General features: G+C 46.7%; 1 protein-coding gene across 1 annotated transcript; it reads left to right on the plus strand.

The window, feature by feature from the left end:
* The first annotated feature begins 1,248 nt into the window (after window positions 1-1,248).
* On the plus strand, window positions 1,249-14,681 carry ELP6 (elongator acetyltransferase complex subunit 6). Its single transcript, XM_032458631.1, is given in 8 exon segments — window positions 1,249-1,468; window positions 3,156-3,234; window positions 4,269-4,339; window positions 6,248-6,366; window positions 7,756-7,957; window positions 9,280-9,378; window positions 9,380-9,427; window positions 10,022-14,681. Coding segments are annotated over 8 exon segments (801 nt in total). The 5' UTR covers window positions 1,249-1,414; the 3' UTR covers window positions 10,151-14,681.

Genomic DNA, 14,681 nt, shown 5'->3' on the forward strand with positions numbered 1-14,681 from the left:
GGTGGGGACATTACTGAGAAGAGCAGAGCCCACGAAGGGCACAGGGCTGAGCTTCTGAGGGGGAAGCCAAGGAGCCTGGCTAAAGGTCTGCGAATGCAGGTGTTGGTCAACACTCAGGTCCTGGCAGCCCAGCCGCTTTAGGCGGTGTCTGCTGCCCTCCGGTGGGTGTGCTCGGGATTACCCCAGCCTTCTTTCAGCTTCTCTTGTGGGCTGTTGCCTGCGGTCTCTACGGCTTTTGCAGGTTCACCTCCCACTTGGGGCTGTAAAGACTCCTTTGTCACAGGCGGCGGAGGTGCCAGGCAGCACCTGGAGGAAACCAACTTAGAGATAGGACGGCAAGGGGAAACTATGGTGTGGACTCAACAGTGATTGGAACAGGGTTGGGGCAGGGCTGTGCGATGTTCGGGGATTTTTATTTTATTTATTTATTTTTATTGGAATATAGTTGATTTAAAGTATTGTGTTAATTTCAGGTGTACAGCATAGTGATTCAGTTATATATATATATATTTCTCATATTTTTATATTATAGAATTTACAAGATATTGAATATGGTTCCCTATGCTATACAGTAGGATCTTGTTGTTTATCTATTTTCTATACCTTACTTTTATCCTCTAATCCCAAACTCCTAATTTCCATGTATTTAGTAAAGAAGCGGCACTCTTATTCGCTGGGAGAAGGGATGTTTGGTTTGTCGCTTAGTCAATGTTCATGTTTTGTGTCCAACATGATTATGGAGTGGTTTACTTTTGTCTTCATCCATCATCATCTTCCTGCTGTTGATGTTTTCTGAAATTGTTTACGCTCAAGAGGAAAACACCAAGACCTAGCTGTGAGTGTCAGGTTAGCTCCTGGATGCCACAGCCTGCTTTCCTCTTTTTTACATATGCATAATCGTGAAAGATCCCACTCTTGGCTGTAGGATCTAAGTCGTTTTGACAGAGGGAGGCAGCCTCCATTTCCAGCCCAGGTGCAGAGCTTCAGGTAAGTGACTACATTCCACATCAATCTTAATCTCGCAGTTTCCATGGAAACTCTGGCTCACGGTGCGGTCCAGGCCAGTTGTAGCCCGAGCTTCTAGGACTGAGGCACACTGCGGAAGCTCGACAGGCTGCACTGTCCCGGAGCCCCGGGCTGGGGAGAGCGCGCTGACAAGGGAAGAAGAAACCAACCGGGTCCCGCCACACGGGGGAGCCCCAGGAGAGCAGCCGCACAGCCCAGCACGCCCAGCGCCCGGCCGGATGTGAGCCCTTGCGCGTGCGCCGGCAGCGGGTCCAGACGCCCGCCAGATTGGCTTCGGCAGGCGCTTAGAAGCGGCGTTGCGCGTGCGCGCTATGTCCACGTGGTCCTGAGTGGTGGATGTTGCTCTCTATTCTCAGCAGCAGCCCTAGTTCCTGGTCCGGAGCTCGGAATGTTCCCAGAACTCAACAACCTGCTCAACACCACCCCTGACAGGGCGGAGCAGGTAAGAGGTTGCGCAGTCGGGAAGCGGGCGGGTCCCGGGAGCGTGGCGGGTCCCGGGAGCGTGGCGGAAGACTGCATAACCGGATGAAGCGCTCGCGGACTCGTGGGAAATAACGCGATGTTCGGGGGGCCCGGTGGCTGCTGGGAGTGGTAGTCTGCAGGGGGCGCACCCGGGGCTGGGCTGGACACTTAAGCCTGCGGAAGGAAGGCTTCTGGACCTTCTCGCGTCTTCCCAAAGGTCGTGTGTGCCCTTGAAATTCTCCAGGAAGCACGTCCGACGTTCGGATTCGTTTAAGTTCACAGACGTGTACCAGGGAACCCTGTGCGTGCTCAGTAGAGTGGAAGTCCTGGCGCCCAGAAGAGGTTGCCGGAAGGCAGTGTTCGACTTCCCACCCTTCATGCGGGACCAGCTTCTTAGCCGTCATGAGCCGCCTTCTGGCCCGGAAGCGCTCGGCAGGTCGCAGTGAACGCTGCTGCTCCTCTTCCTCCTCGTGGCCTCCAGTAATGCTCTTTGAAGCTGTTCCCGGCCAACATTGGACTGTATAAGTCCACCTTTGGCACCACAGCCTCGCCACTCTGTTTTCTTCACCCTCCTCCCCGAACCCTAAGGCACCTTGAAATTTTTCACATTTTAGCCCCGGAGTTACCTCTCCTAGTAACACACCTGCTTTATTTCATAACTGTTGTCTTTCTAATGAAATAGTAAGCTCCTCGAGGCAGTCAAGATATCGTGAATGTAAAGCCTTTTTCTGATCCCACAGTGCTAAGTGAATTGTACTTTTCAGTAGAAGCTTGTGGATTTTAACCGCCCAGCAGTTCTTGCCTGCCCAAGCCTCCAGGTGGCGCTGGTTACCTTGCCAATTACTGCTAGCACCTCCCAAGTTCGCAGCCCAGGGCCAGAGTGAGGGAATGGTGGATAGGAGTGGGCACCAGGAAATGGCAACAATGGCGGTAACCCTCCAGGTCTGCTGCTGTGACCTTTCATATTTTGTAAGTGAAAAAAAGTCACGATAGCACAGAGGTGACCTTCCCTGTCACAGACAGGGAGCTAGAGGTGGATGGAGTAGGGCAGCCAGGCACTGCAGAGACCATCTTTAGAGGTCTTTCCAGGGCTCCCCATGATCAGAGTTCTACCTGAAGCAGTGTCCAGGGCCATTGGGAGAACTTTGTTACAAGAGGTCTCTGTCAATAACTGCTTCCTCCCTGTCCCTTACCCTGTGGACAGAATTAGAACCAGAATTTAAAGTAGGTGGATCAGATGACCTCTATTAAAGTTCCCTTACATTTTTGGCAGTCTGTGATTTTTGTTGGATTCTGATGGTAAAAGCTTCCTTTGTTCAGGATTTAATTCTCCCTAAGACTGATCCTTGAGTCACTAAGGCGAGGAGTGAGGAAAAGAATGGATTTTGTTCTATTTTTGCCTTGGGAAAGTGGAAGCTAAGATATGCTTGCCCATAATGAGTGACTTAATACTAATCACTTTAATTGTTGGGTTTTCCATAATTTTGGCTTATTTCCTTCTCCTTCTTACTCTTTTTTATTAAACACACACACACACACACACACACACACACACAGTCTCCAGATACAGCAGTATAGGGGTGGACACAATTGACTAGATTTCTATAGTCAGTTCACCTCTTTCCAGGGAGTGTAATTCACCTTTTTATGTTCTTCTTAACTTTTAGGGGAAACTGACTTTACTCTGTGATGCCAAGACAGATGGCAGTTTCCTTGTGCACCACTTTCTCTCCTTCTACCTCAAAGGTATGGAACTCATTGATGCTGTAGAAAAAGAAACCCAAGGCAGAGGGGCAAAAAAAAGCCTGTTCCAGGAAACAATAGAGATAGTATTAACCAGCCAGGGCTTTGGTGTTTGGGTAACCAGGTGACTACTTAATTAGGTAACAGATTATAGACCATCTTGTTCCCTCCCCAGCTCTTCCAGAGAGTAGCATGTGCTCATTCTGTCCAGGTCCTGCCTTCCCCTTCTCCATCCACTGCACAGACACTGCCCTCCTGAGGTCCTTGTGTGGCCTCCTGATTTAGTTGCTCCTCAGTCCTTGTGTATCTTGAGGTCTCTGGGCATTTGACCCATTGACATTTTGCCCTGTTGGTAGAAGCTTCCTAAAAAACAGGAAAGAAAACAGCATGGCCACTGTAATTCACACTTGAAAATTGATTAGAAGAAGAAAACAACCAAATGAAAAAAGGCTTATTTATCTATTGATTCTCCTTGAGTCCATACTGAGCCAGCCCAGGATACAGGGTAGACCTTTGGCACTTCTCTTTGTAATAACTTAAAGCTTTGAAAGTTTTTTTTTGTTTTTTTTATTTTTTTTTTTTAGATAATGTTATTGTCAGCATGTAAAGAGCAAGAGAATCTACAGATAAATTATTGGAATTACTTATGTTCATAAGGTAGCTAGAGCTTCTTTGTGTTCCCCCTTTATCCTCTTGGATATAAGACCACTTTAAAAAAAATCAGTTGTATTTATGTGCACCAACAAACAGAAAAATGTAATTTTTTTTTCAAAATTGCCGTTTATTTACAATAGAACAGAATAAGTTTCCTAGTAGTACATCTCAGAGGAGAAGTACATCTCAGAATCATTGAAATAAGGTATAATTATTAAATATGAAAAAAAATACATTTTAGAATCAAATTGGGTTTGTCGGGTTGCAAGGCCTGTGGGTCTCTAGACCTGCATCAGTGCTTTTGTTTCCAGAGGTACAAAGTATACGAGACAGATTGTAAGTAGAGACTTTATTAAAAATCTCTATTTTATTTTGTTTTCCAGCTGATTATAAAGTCTGCTTTGTGGCACTCATCCAGTCCTTCAGTCACTACAATATCGTGGGACAGAAGCTGGTAAATATTCCAGGCCTCTGGGATGAGATCCCTGAGTGTGTGTGTTTAGTAGGCTTGTGTGAGTGTGGTCTAAGGCTGAACTTCCCTGTTTGAGTTTTAGAGAACTTAGCAAGTGAGGGACTAAGGAAATCCTGAGTTTCTGAACCCCTTATCTGAAGGGTGAAGGCAGCATCTCTGCGTGTTTTTTGAATTTATGAAGTTTGTAGAACCAGATCTATTGTTAATTAATCAAACCCTTCTCTACTGAGTCTGGACCAGTTAAGGTTTTCTCCTCAGTGTGAGCTTTAATCTTGTGTGTTTAATTTTTAATCCTAGTGTGTTAGTGATCACAATTTGGTCTGCTGCTAAGTTGAGCGCCTCCCACTCTCTCTCCCTAAGTCTAGGGCTGAGGACCTAAATGTGGGAAGAGATGCTTTTTGTCACCTGCCCCTCACTTTATCTTGGTTTGTCCTTTATCTCATTAGATGCAGGCAAACAAGGATAAGATGGCCAAGAGAATGGAGAACCTCCTGACCTCACCTGGGCCATTACTTGTGACCTGTGATTAGGTGGATTTACTGGGTGGTTGTCGTTGTGTGTATTTGTTTTTTGTTTTCATCAGGCCAGCCCAGAGAGGGAGAGAACCAGGCTACCCATCAGCAGGGATCTTTTAAATGCCAGTCTTACTGTTGGGCCAAGTCACTGCCTTTTCTGATGGGGACAAACCAATGAGAGGGCCAGAGAAGGGTAGGCTCATCCTTTGCAGAAAAAGGAGAGGCTCCTGTGTTACAGATCAGAGCATGAGCTCCTGAGAGCAGTCATGTCAGGAGCACAGGTTGCATTTCAGATCTGTACAGCATGTCTCTGTGGCCCTAGTGTCTGTGTTTATGGATGAGAAAGCTTCACTCTGCAATCTCATGTCCAGATTGGCTGCTTTTTCTGTTACCTTTGAATCATCATCAACATAGCAGGAATGGCACCCACAGCACTGGGCGTGCAAAATACTAGAGTGTGAGCTTCTGTACTCTTGGTGTATCACTGTTCTTACATCAATAGAATGGTTATGAGTAAGAGCACAGGTGACAATGAAGAGTCCTTCTCCCGGCCAGGGCCGCTCTGTTGCTAGTGGTGTTGCATAGTGAATACTGGTGTGTAAATGAGCGAACGAGACCTGATCTGGGGACCTGGAGTCTTAAGGAGTTCCGTGTCACCTGTTTCTGCACAGGTAGAGCAATGGTTTGCATATTTAGATTAGCGTCACCGTCTCTGGGTGTTTGTTGGAATGTAGAGTCTTGGGCCCTGCCACCAAGGCTTCTGATTCTGGAGATCTGGAGTGGGGCTCAGGGATCTGCATTTTAATCTGTTATCTCAAGAGATTCTTAATTGCATGGCTTCTGAAGACACATATTTAAGAAGTGCTGGTCCAGGGCAGGGGTTGACCAACTACAACCTGCACCCGTTGTTTTTTGTAAATAAAATTCTATTGGAACACAGCCACCCCATGTGTTTACGAGTGGTCTGTTGCTGCTTCCACTCCGCTGCAGCGGAGACTGGCATCCTGACCCCACTTGTTGTTACTGTTTACTTACTGTTTTGAAAGGTACTTCATTTTGTAGATACATGCTCTTAAAAAGGAAACTTCATATTATTATTGTAAACTGAAAAGCAGTACTGGGTAATCACAAAACTAAATATATAGGCAAAACAATGTAAGTTTTACAAAAATGTGACAAGTAAATGTAAAGGCACGTCTGAAAACAGAATAAGGATGGTGGGGTGGGATCACCTGGGGGAGAGAGGACATGGGCCACCATGTGGGGCGAACAGGCACACACCTGTAGGGTTTGGAATGTGTCTTATGCCCTCTTGTGAGCTGGAGGTGGGTTCCCTGTGAGGTGCAGGAACCCCCCTCCTCTCCGTCATGTTTAGGGTGTCAGCCTGACCGCAGCGCGGGAGCGCGGGCAGCTTGTGTTCCTCGAGGGTCTCAAGTCCGCAGTGGACATCTTCTTCCGGCCTCAGGAGGAGCCACACCCCCTGCAGTTCCTCAGGTCAGTCAGCCTGCGGCCAGCTGGCCCAGCAGGGCACACCTGGCGGGTGGGCCCAGAACACGCTTGCGGTGCTATCCCCTCTCCCTAGTGTGTGGGGGACAGTGCTGGCTTCCTGGGTTAGACACTTCCCTGGTGTCACAGCATCATCAGAAAGCCCTCAGCTCTGACCTTGGGGTAGAGGATGTGCGGCTGTCCCCAAAACTACAGAAAGCGTTCTTTGCTGGGTGTGTGGCAGAACAGTATGCTCTGCTGGTTTTTTCCAACCCTGGCTCAGAGCCTTAGCACACACCTTTGTTCTGTTCTTGGCTTGATCCAGGACTCACAGACTATGGGCAAGGGCCAGCTACTTTTTTTGGTAGATCAAGTTTTGTTGGAGTAGCCACACTCGTGTGTTCTCAGACTTCCCCTGGCTGCTTGGCTGCACAGCAGCAGAGCTGAGGGTTGAGGCAGAGACCATATGACCCACAGGCCGGACATATTCACTATCGGCCTTTTAAGAAAAAGTTTGCTGACTGCAGGTTGATATTCTGAGATTGGCTTTCCTGCCTCTTATCCTTTATGAGTGTCAGCCACAGACAGCTCTGTGGTCATGCCCCACCTGGCTGCTGTCCGTCCTGCACCACAAAGGAGTCCGTGCAGGAACTCGCCCCGCTGTGCCTTCCCTCCAACTCAGCCTTCTGCAGCCCCTGGGGTGCAGTGTGGCGTCAGAAGACCACATGCCCTGACCCTGCGTGTGTGGCCTTGCGCACAGCCCTTTTCATCTCTGAACCAGGGTGTCTTTGTCTCAGTGATGGGCCTGGTTACACCTGAGGCAAGGTTGTGGGGGGGTGTTGTCTCTGCTTTTAGTGGGGCACAGCCGTCGGGTAGTGTGGCAGGTGCCTGGCCTCTGGGCCTCGATTCTTTTTGAGCCCCAGCCTGTTGCTGGAAGATGGAGGTGGGGGAACCACCAGTGTGAGAACCAGGTCGGACCTGCTATGTACGTAAGCAGCCCTTGCACTGCTGCCCCTCACCACCAGGACACCCAAGCTGATGTTTAGCTTTTCATGTCCAAAGGCCTCATGGGGAGGCCTTTCCTGCCTGCCCAGTCCCAGTGAATCTTCCAGATGCTTAAGCTGTTGGATCAGGAGCCCCTGGGGGCTGTTTATTTTTGTGTCCCCCAGTTTCCAGCACAGTGCTTTGTACCTAGTAGCCTCAGGATGTGTTTGAACTGAAGTAAACGTACTCGTATGCATGCACACCTGTTTTTTCCAGCCATGTCGTCAGTCCCTTGGTGTCAAGCACTGTGAGCTAGTTCCTCTCCTCCCCCTAACCCTTCCCTCTTGTGCTGCTCAGTCTCCTAGACATTAGTAGAGAGACTGGGCTCTCTCTTGACTTTGCCCTGTGTCCCAGGGAGGCCAACACCAGGAACCTGCAGCCCCTGTATGAGTTTGTGCGGGAGGCCCTGAAGCCCACGGACGAGGAGGAGGCTGCCTGCAGGTGCCCGGTGCTGCTGGTGGACGACCTCAGTGTGCTGCTGAGCCTGGGCCTGGGGGCCGTGGCGGTGCTGGACTTCATCCACTACTGCAGAGCCACCGTGTGCTGGGAACGGAAGGTAACGGTGGGCCCGCTCCCCATGCTTTGCCTGTGACCTCTGTGGGCCCAGGCAGCTCCCGACCTCGCTTGCTTGCAGTGATCTTTTCTGTTTAATTCCTTGGGCTTTGGCTTTACTCTAAGAGTCCCAGAAATCTTTCAGTCTGTGTACCCTGCTCTCTACTGCTGTTGCTGAAAAATAAAGCCCTCCAAAACTAAAGGGATCCCTGGCATCGTCTTTAAAGGGGCGGTCACTTGCGGTACTGCAGCGGTCCCAGCTCTGCCACACGTCATTATTGCTTTGAGCATGTTTTGAAGATCGGCTGAGATAGTGGGTTTAATACAGCTTTAAAAATTGATGTGATACAGGAATAGAATGTATGTAACCTTCACTGTCAAATTTTGTGGCAAAAATAGAGACTTTTGCCATGATAGAGATTTTAACAAAATAGGAATGGCGGTGGTGCCTGCCTCCCAGCTAGCTGACTGCAAGGGTTGGGTGAGGTGAGGCTCACGCCACGCCAGCTCAGGCGGGGCGCAGAGCAGTGGGGAGGGGAGGTAAATAAGTTGGCTGGGGGTGTGTAGCTCCTGCAGTGCGTGTTGAGCACCTCCTGTGTGCAGGGTCCTGCCTGAAAGCTGGGTTTAAGGGGCCTTCGGAGTCTGTCCTGGCTACAGTCACAGGGCCAGGCAGCAGGTTGATGTGGAGGGAATGGAAGGAGGAGGAAACATGAGGGGCCTGAGGACACAGCTCATGGGGGCTCCAGAGGGAGTGAGGGAGTTAGAGTCAGCTTCTGCAGCTCAGCCTGCTCTGTGGCCCACTGCCACCCACTTTTTGTAAAAATACTTATTTTAGTTGAAAAAGTAAAACTTGGGAACAGTTTTAAAAAAAAGGACTAGAAATAAACAGTATAAAGGCTACTTTTGCAAAAAATAATTGTTTGTCTCCCTCTGTCCATGGCATGTCCTTCTGGAGAGTCTGCAGTTTATGTATACTTGTCTCCCTGCAGTTTTCTTCACGTTGCTGGTAACCTGCCATCCACACAGCTCGGTACTTCTTTTCCTTTAATGACACACAGTGTGTTTTGGTGTCCATTGCCCGAGAACACAGATCTGTTTTATTCCTTTTAACAATGGGACACCATTCCTCCGTTGCAGATGAACTGAGCACTGGTGGGATGTGCTGGTGAAACTGTCCAGTGCATGATTGCAGTTATGGTCCTGGAGCCCAGGCGGGTCCTTCCCATGGAGGGGGTGCTGTGAGAGGGTGTGCAGGGCACCCAGTGCTCCCTGATCCTGGCGTCCCTTCCCGGTCAGAGCAGTTCTCCCTCTTGGTCTCTGTTGCAGGGAAACATTGTGGCCCTTGTGCATGACAGCGGAGACGCTGAGGACGAGGAGAATGACATCCTGCTGAATGGTCTTAGTCACCAGAGCCACCTGATCCTGCAGGGCTGAGGGCCTGGCCACCGGCTTCTGCAAAGACGTGCACGGGCAGGTGTGTGGGGCCTGGGGTCAGGTGTTCGCTGGGCAGTAGCTGCTGCCTTCCCTGAGTGGGGTACTGTCGGGTCATGGGGTGGTCTGGTTGGTCCTGCCCTCTGTTTGGAGGCCTCGGAAGTTGTGTGAATGCGAGCCGGTGTCTGCCCCAGATGGTGCTCGGCCCATGCACCAGGGCAGGTTTTCCGCGGTGGTCCATTCTTGGCCAGAGCACAGCTCCTGGAGAGGAGACAGCTGTCTGCAGTGGAAGGTGGGGGCCCTGCTACTAAATATGGTGGAGTTCCTCTGCAGGAGCACAGCGGCTTTGGGGAAATACGTGACAATACTCAAATGGTGTTTCTCCAAATGACTCTTTTCTACCTCTCAGTTTTTTTTAGTCTTTCATGTTTTCTGTAATGAGCGACTATGACTGTTGTGATGGAGGGGAAATCTTTATTTTTAGGTAGCTGGTAATGAGCTTTAGTTTGGAAGTCGGTCCCATGACTGCATGGCACATGTGACTGTGATCTCATGGAGCCCTCAAGGAAAGGTCAGGTTCCCGATGGGGCAGGGACCTGGGGGGCCTCTGCTTTCATTCTTCTCTCTGATGCTGCAGCTGAAGATCCTGTGGAGGGGACCTTCACAGCCCACAGCCCCACGAGATCGGAGCCTCACTTACCAGTACAAGATACAGGACAAGAGCGTGTCCTTTTTTGCCAAAGGAATGTCTCCTGCTGTTCTGTGACCTGATTTAGAGGCAGCTGCAGCTACTCTGGACTATTTTTGGAGTGAAAGATAAAGCAACTGAGCAGGAGTGGATCTTTACACCTTTGTAGCAGTCTGGCAGCCCCACTGTGACCTAGGGCTGGCGGAATGGTGTGGCAGTGGTGTGCCTTCACTCCCCCGGGCCCTGCTCAGAAAATGTACGAGGAATCTGCAGCACTGCTGCAGCTGAGAGAGATGCTGCATGTTAAACTGGCTGAATGGGGTCCTTCTGAGCCTTCCTTGTAAACACGCTTTAGCCCCAACTGCCCATTTTTGGTTCTCATACCTTTTCGAGCCAAAGTAGGTGTGAATGTGCCCACCAGGAGGCAGTCCTGGATGGCATGTGTCCAGGGTAACAGCTAGGACTAATCATGGCTGGCATAAAGTGAGTTCCCACCTCATGGCTTCCCATGGATTGTCTCACTTAATTTTCACCTTCATCCAAAGGTATTTTCCCCTTCAGTCCAGTGAGGAAACAGGCTTCGAGAGGTTTGGAAGCATGCTCAAGGCTGTAGGGAAGGCTGCAGGTAATGGAGGCCTGACTCTCAAGTCCATACTTGCTGACTGACTGTCATGGAAACCAGAGGCAGGCTCCCTGCCCAGTTCATAGGTCGGCTCCTCCAGTTTCTGTCGTACCTGCCCCTGTGCTGATGAGATCAAGCCATCGAGGGCCTGGCTTCCTGGCCTTGGCCACGAGGCCCCATGTAGGGCACAGGTGTGCATGACCTTGGTGAGAGGGATAAGGAATGTTCCTGCTGCCAGGCAGGACCGGGCCTTGGGGTGTAGCCAGTGCCTCCCTCACCTGTGAAGACTGAAGGCGGTGACCTCTTGCCCCAGTATCCTGCAGATGCCAGCTTGCCACACTCAGCCCCTCAGTCAAGGTCACTCAGAGTATTCTCTTAGGATGGGTACGTTTTATTATATGTGCTTTGTACCACAAAGAATTTGATTTTGAAAATACATAAAATGAAAAAATAACACTGCTTTAAGGGAAAAAGGAAGTTTCATATCTATTGTTTAATTTTAACCTTTTTTTACACTTTTTAGTCTTTGTAAACTGAACAGTTATTACCTCTCCCTTCAACTCATACCAACTTTTGGGTCAGTTATCCACTGAAACAGTAGCTGCTTTTCTTCTCAAAATATTTCAGACCTGATAGAATATTTGAGAATTATGAGTGTAAGTAATTTAAGAAAGTAGTTATTAAAGGATCTCGTCATTCTTTTATTAGTACTGCAGTGTTTATACTAGCTTCATATAAGTTGCAGTTCTGAATGGGTGAGGCACCACAGAACACTTCTTACACGATACAAATTGTTGCTGATATATTTCTTCTCTTGATTTATAAGTGTTTTCACTAAGTTTTTAATGTTTAATGGCTATTCAGCATTTTATAGGTCGTTATAGTCTAATTTGCTTAGCTATTCTCTGGGCATATAGGTTCCAGTTTTTGTAATTATAAATTACGCTGTTATAAATTTTATATACTGTAACTTTTTGGGGATGGGGGAAAATACTTGTTTCCTTAGAACTTTCATTCATTCCTTCACTCAACAAATGCTGAGGCCTTCTATGTGGCAGGCCGCTCTCGGTCCTGAGGGTATGACAGTGACAAGATAGGGCCCTGCCCTTTTGGAGCTGACATTCCAGTGGAGGAGACAGAGACAGACAGTCACCAGAACTGAGAATTAAGAGATGTAGAGTTAGACCTTGATAAGTGCTATAAATAAAGCAGGGAGGAGGCCTGTAAGGAGCTATGACAGTTTTGAGTGTACTCCCTGAAGTGGAATTTCTGAATGAAAGCAGGGACTGGCCCTCATATGTCATCAGGTGGTTCTTCAGAATGATGAAGCCAGTCAACAGTGATCGATAGTTTTCCTCCACCAATGCTGGGGTACTGGTGAGGGTATAATTTTCTGTATTTTCCCATGTGTATAGAATCTAGTCCTCACTCTTAGTCATTTATCAGTTAAAATCCGGTGTCAACTTATTTTTTATTCTTTGATATTTTGGAAAGTAAGATTTTATTATTGTAAAATGGTCATTTTAATGTAAAAATATTTCTACATCTACAAAACTATTGTCTACAGAAACATTTTTTCCTTATATTCAGAAATGCGTTCAAGAACTATTTGTAGAATACCTGTTTCATATAAGGGGTTATTAAGCTAAAGACACCTGCTGTAAGCTAATGGGGCACCGAAAACAGGAACCTAACGGATGTGATGCCGTGGAGGAGAAGATGAGGGCCATAAAAACGATTCAAGTAGTGGGAGACTGATAGGCTGGTGGTCACAGAAAAGAGCAGTGATTTCACCTCACTTTTTTTTTTTTTTTTTTCCTGAGTTGAGGGAGTGGAGATTGAAGACTGTATGGTGGCAGTGCTATTTGAACAGGACCTTGGAATGTTGTTTTGTCTCTGATGGTATCTTAGTTCCTCAGAATTCAGAAATGTGTATTTTTTCTCTGTGGAATTAAGATGCTATCCTTTTTTTTTTCTACTTTAATTTTTAAAATATGCTTAAAATTTTGACTCACTTAGAATTTGATACAGTGCTGTAATTTGTCTCCATGCTGATAACTAAAGAGCCCAACAGAATTGATTGAAAAGTAATGTTCCTTTCTCTTTCTGTTGTTCTGATTTATTTATATGTAAAGTTATTAAAATGAGCCTCTCTGAAGTTTGTCTTTAGTAGATATTGAAAGGTTAGTGTATGTCTGTATCAAGAGTCTTTTAAAAGAATATTGTATCCCGAGGACCTCTTATTTGTACCAAAGTTCCCAGTTTTCACAAAAAAGGGGGGGTAGGGGAGGGATATTATATTCAGGTGAATTTCAAAAGCTCTTTATCAAGCTGTATAAAATATTCTTCAGGGACTTTTTCTCCCATTTTAGAAATTGTAGTTGTATAATTTCATTTTAAAATAATGAAATTAATGTAATATTCTCTTATTAAGTGCTCTTTGTTATTGCAAAAGGAATTACATGATTTTGTTGTGTTTTCCTTGTCTTTGATATAGGAGTGCAGTTAACTTTTTAAAATTTATAACTTATCCTACAGTTTTTCTAAAATATAGCTTCTAGTAATTTTGGGGGATTCTTGAATTCTTTAGATATGTTTCTCTTTTTTTTTCCTTTTTCTAGATACTATTAACATCTGAAAATAAGGATACCAACCTCTCTTACTTTCTTTTGAATAATTTCAACCCGTATTTTAAAATTTGTTTTAAGGGTGATTTGAAGGTGTTTGTTGTCTAGTTTCTATTTTTTAAGGGGATAGGAAGCATTGTATATAGTAATTCTTAATTTAAAAAGCATCTATTATCAAGTCAGTTAAAAAAATAACCTTGGAGAAGGAAAGGACAAAGAAATGTTCCTCCTCAATTTCCTGTCCCCCCTTCTTAAAAGTTTAACCAGTGATCACTGAATTCTGTAGACCTTCTCAGCCTCACTGAGGTAACGGCACTGTTTTTCCTGTGGATGTGATGAACGTGGTCACACTTCTCTGTTGCGTGAGCCTGGATTCCTATCTTGGTCTTGTCTTCCTGGTACTTGTATTTTCTATGACCTGCTGTTAGGCTTGCTAAGATTTTTGAATTAATACTTACTATTGAGATTTATATTATTGTGGTATCATGTCATCTCTATTTGTGAGTTAAGACGACCTATAATTTTTTTGTTTATCTGTGTCAGCCTGGTCAGGTTCGAGCATTAGAGCAGTATACGCCTCATAACCCGTGTTGAAAGAACTTGCTGCTTTTTGTACATTTTGAAATTCTTAGTGCTTTTTATTCCGAGTTAGGACTTGCATTGGTAAAGGTAACTTTTCGGAGGCAATGACCTTACTCAAGTTACTTAACCTCTCTAGGCCTCAGTTTCATCATCTACAAAATGGGGGAGATAATGGTGACTGTTTCAATGGGTTTAGAGGGTTGTGAGGATGAAATAAGTGATGAGGACACGTACGGCAGCCCTGGTCTATGTTTAAGTATTGGCTACTGCTGCTGTTCTCCCCTCACAAACTCCTACCTTCCGCGGCCCTGCTTATACACATCCGCTGGGTGATTCCTGCTTTTTGGTTTCCTGCCAACTAACTCCCTTCCACCCAGAGCACTTGGAAACTCAGTGGCAGAAGTTCAGGGGCTTTGGGTTGGGCAGACTGGTGTTTGATGCTGCCTCGTCACGACCTCCAGCAAGTTGTTAAAGCTCTGGTTGCTTTGGTTTTACATCCCTAAAATGGGGTTTATCTTACCTGCCTCTAAAGGCCATCATGAGGATCATACAAGGTAATATATTGTAAAGCCCGTCTCTGGCAAGGAGCCAGCAATCAATAGTTTGTCATTATTATTGGCTGCTGTTATGACCTCTGTAATATCCTTGTCATATTGCTTGTAAGGTTTTGTTTAAAGGTATGCACTAAGACAACTGGTTTAGTGCAGGAGAATTAACTTATATCCCTGGTCTCTGACACATGGTGGGAACTTGATGGGTAATAAAGGCATTGAATGAA

The sequence above is a fragment of the Camelus ferus genome, chromosome 17, assembly GCF_009834535.1.
Source record: "Camelus ferus isolate YT-003-E chromosome 17, BCGSAC_Cfer_1.0, whole genome shotgun sequence".
In the NCBI taxonomy this organism is placed as follows: Eukaryota; Metazoa; Chordata; class Mammalia; order Artiodactyla; family Camelidae; genus Camelus; species Camelus ferus.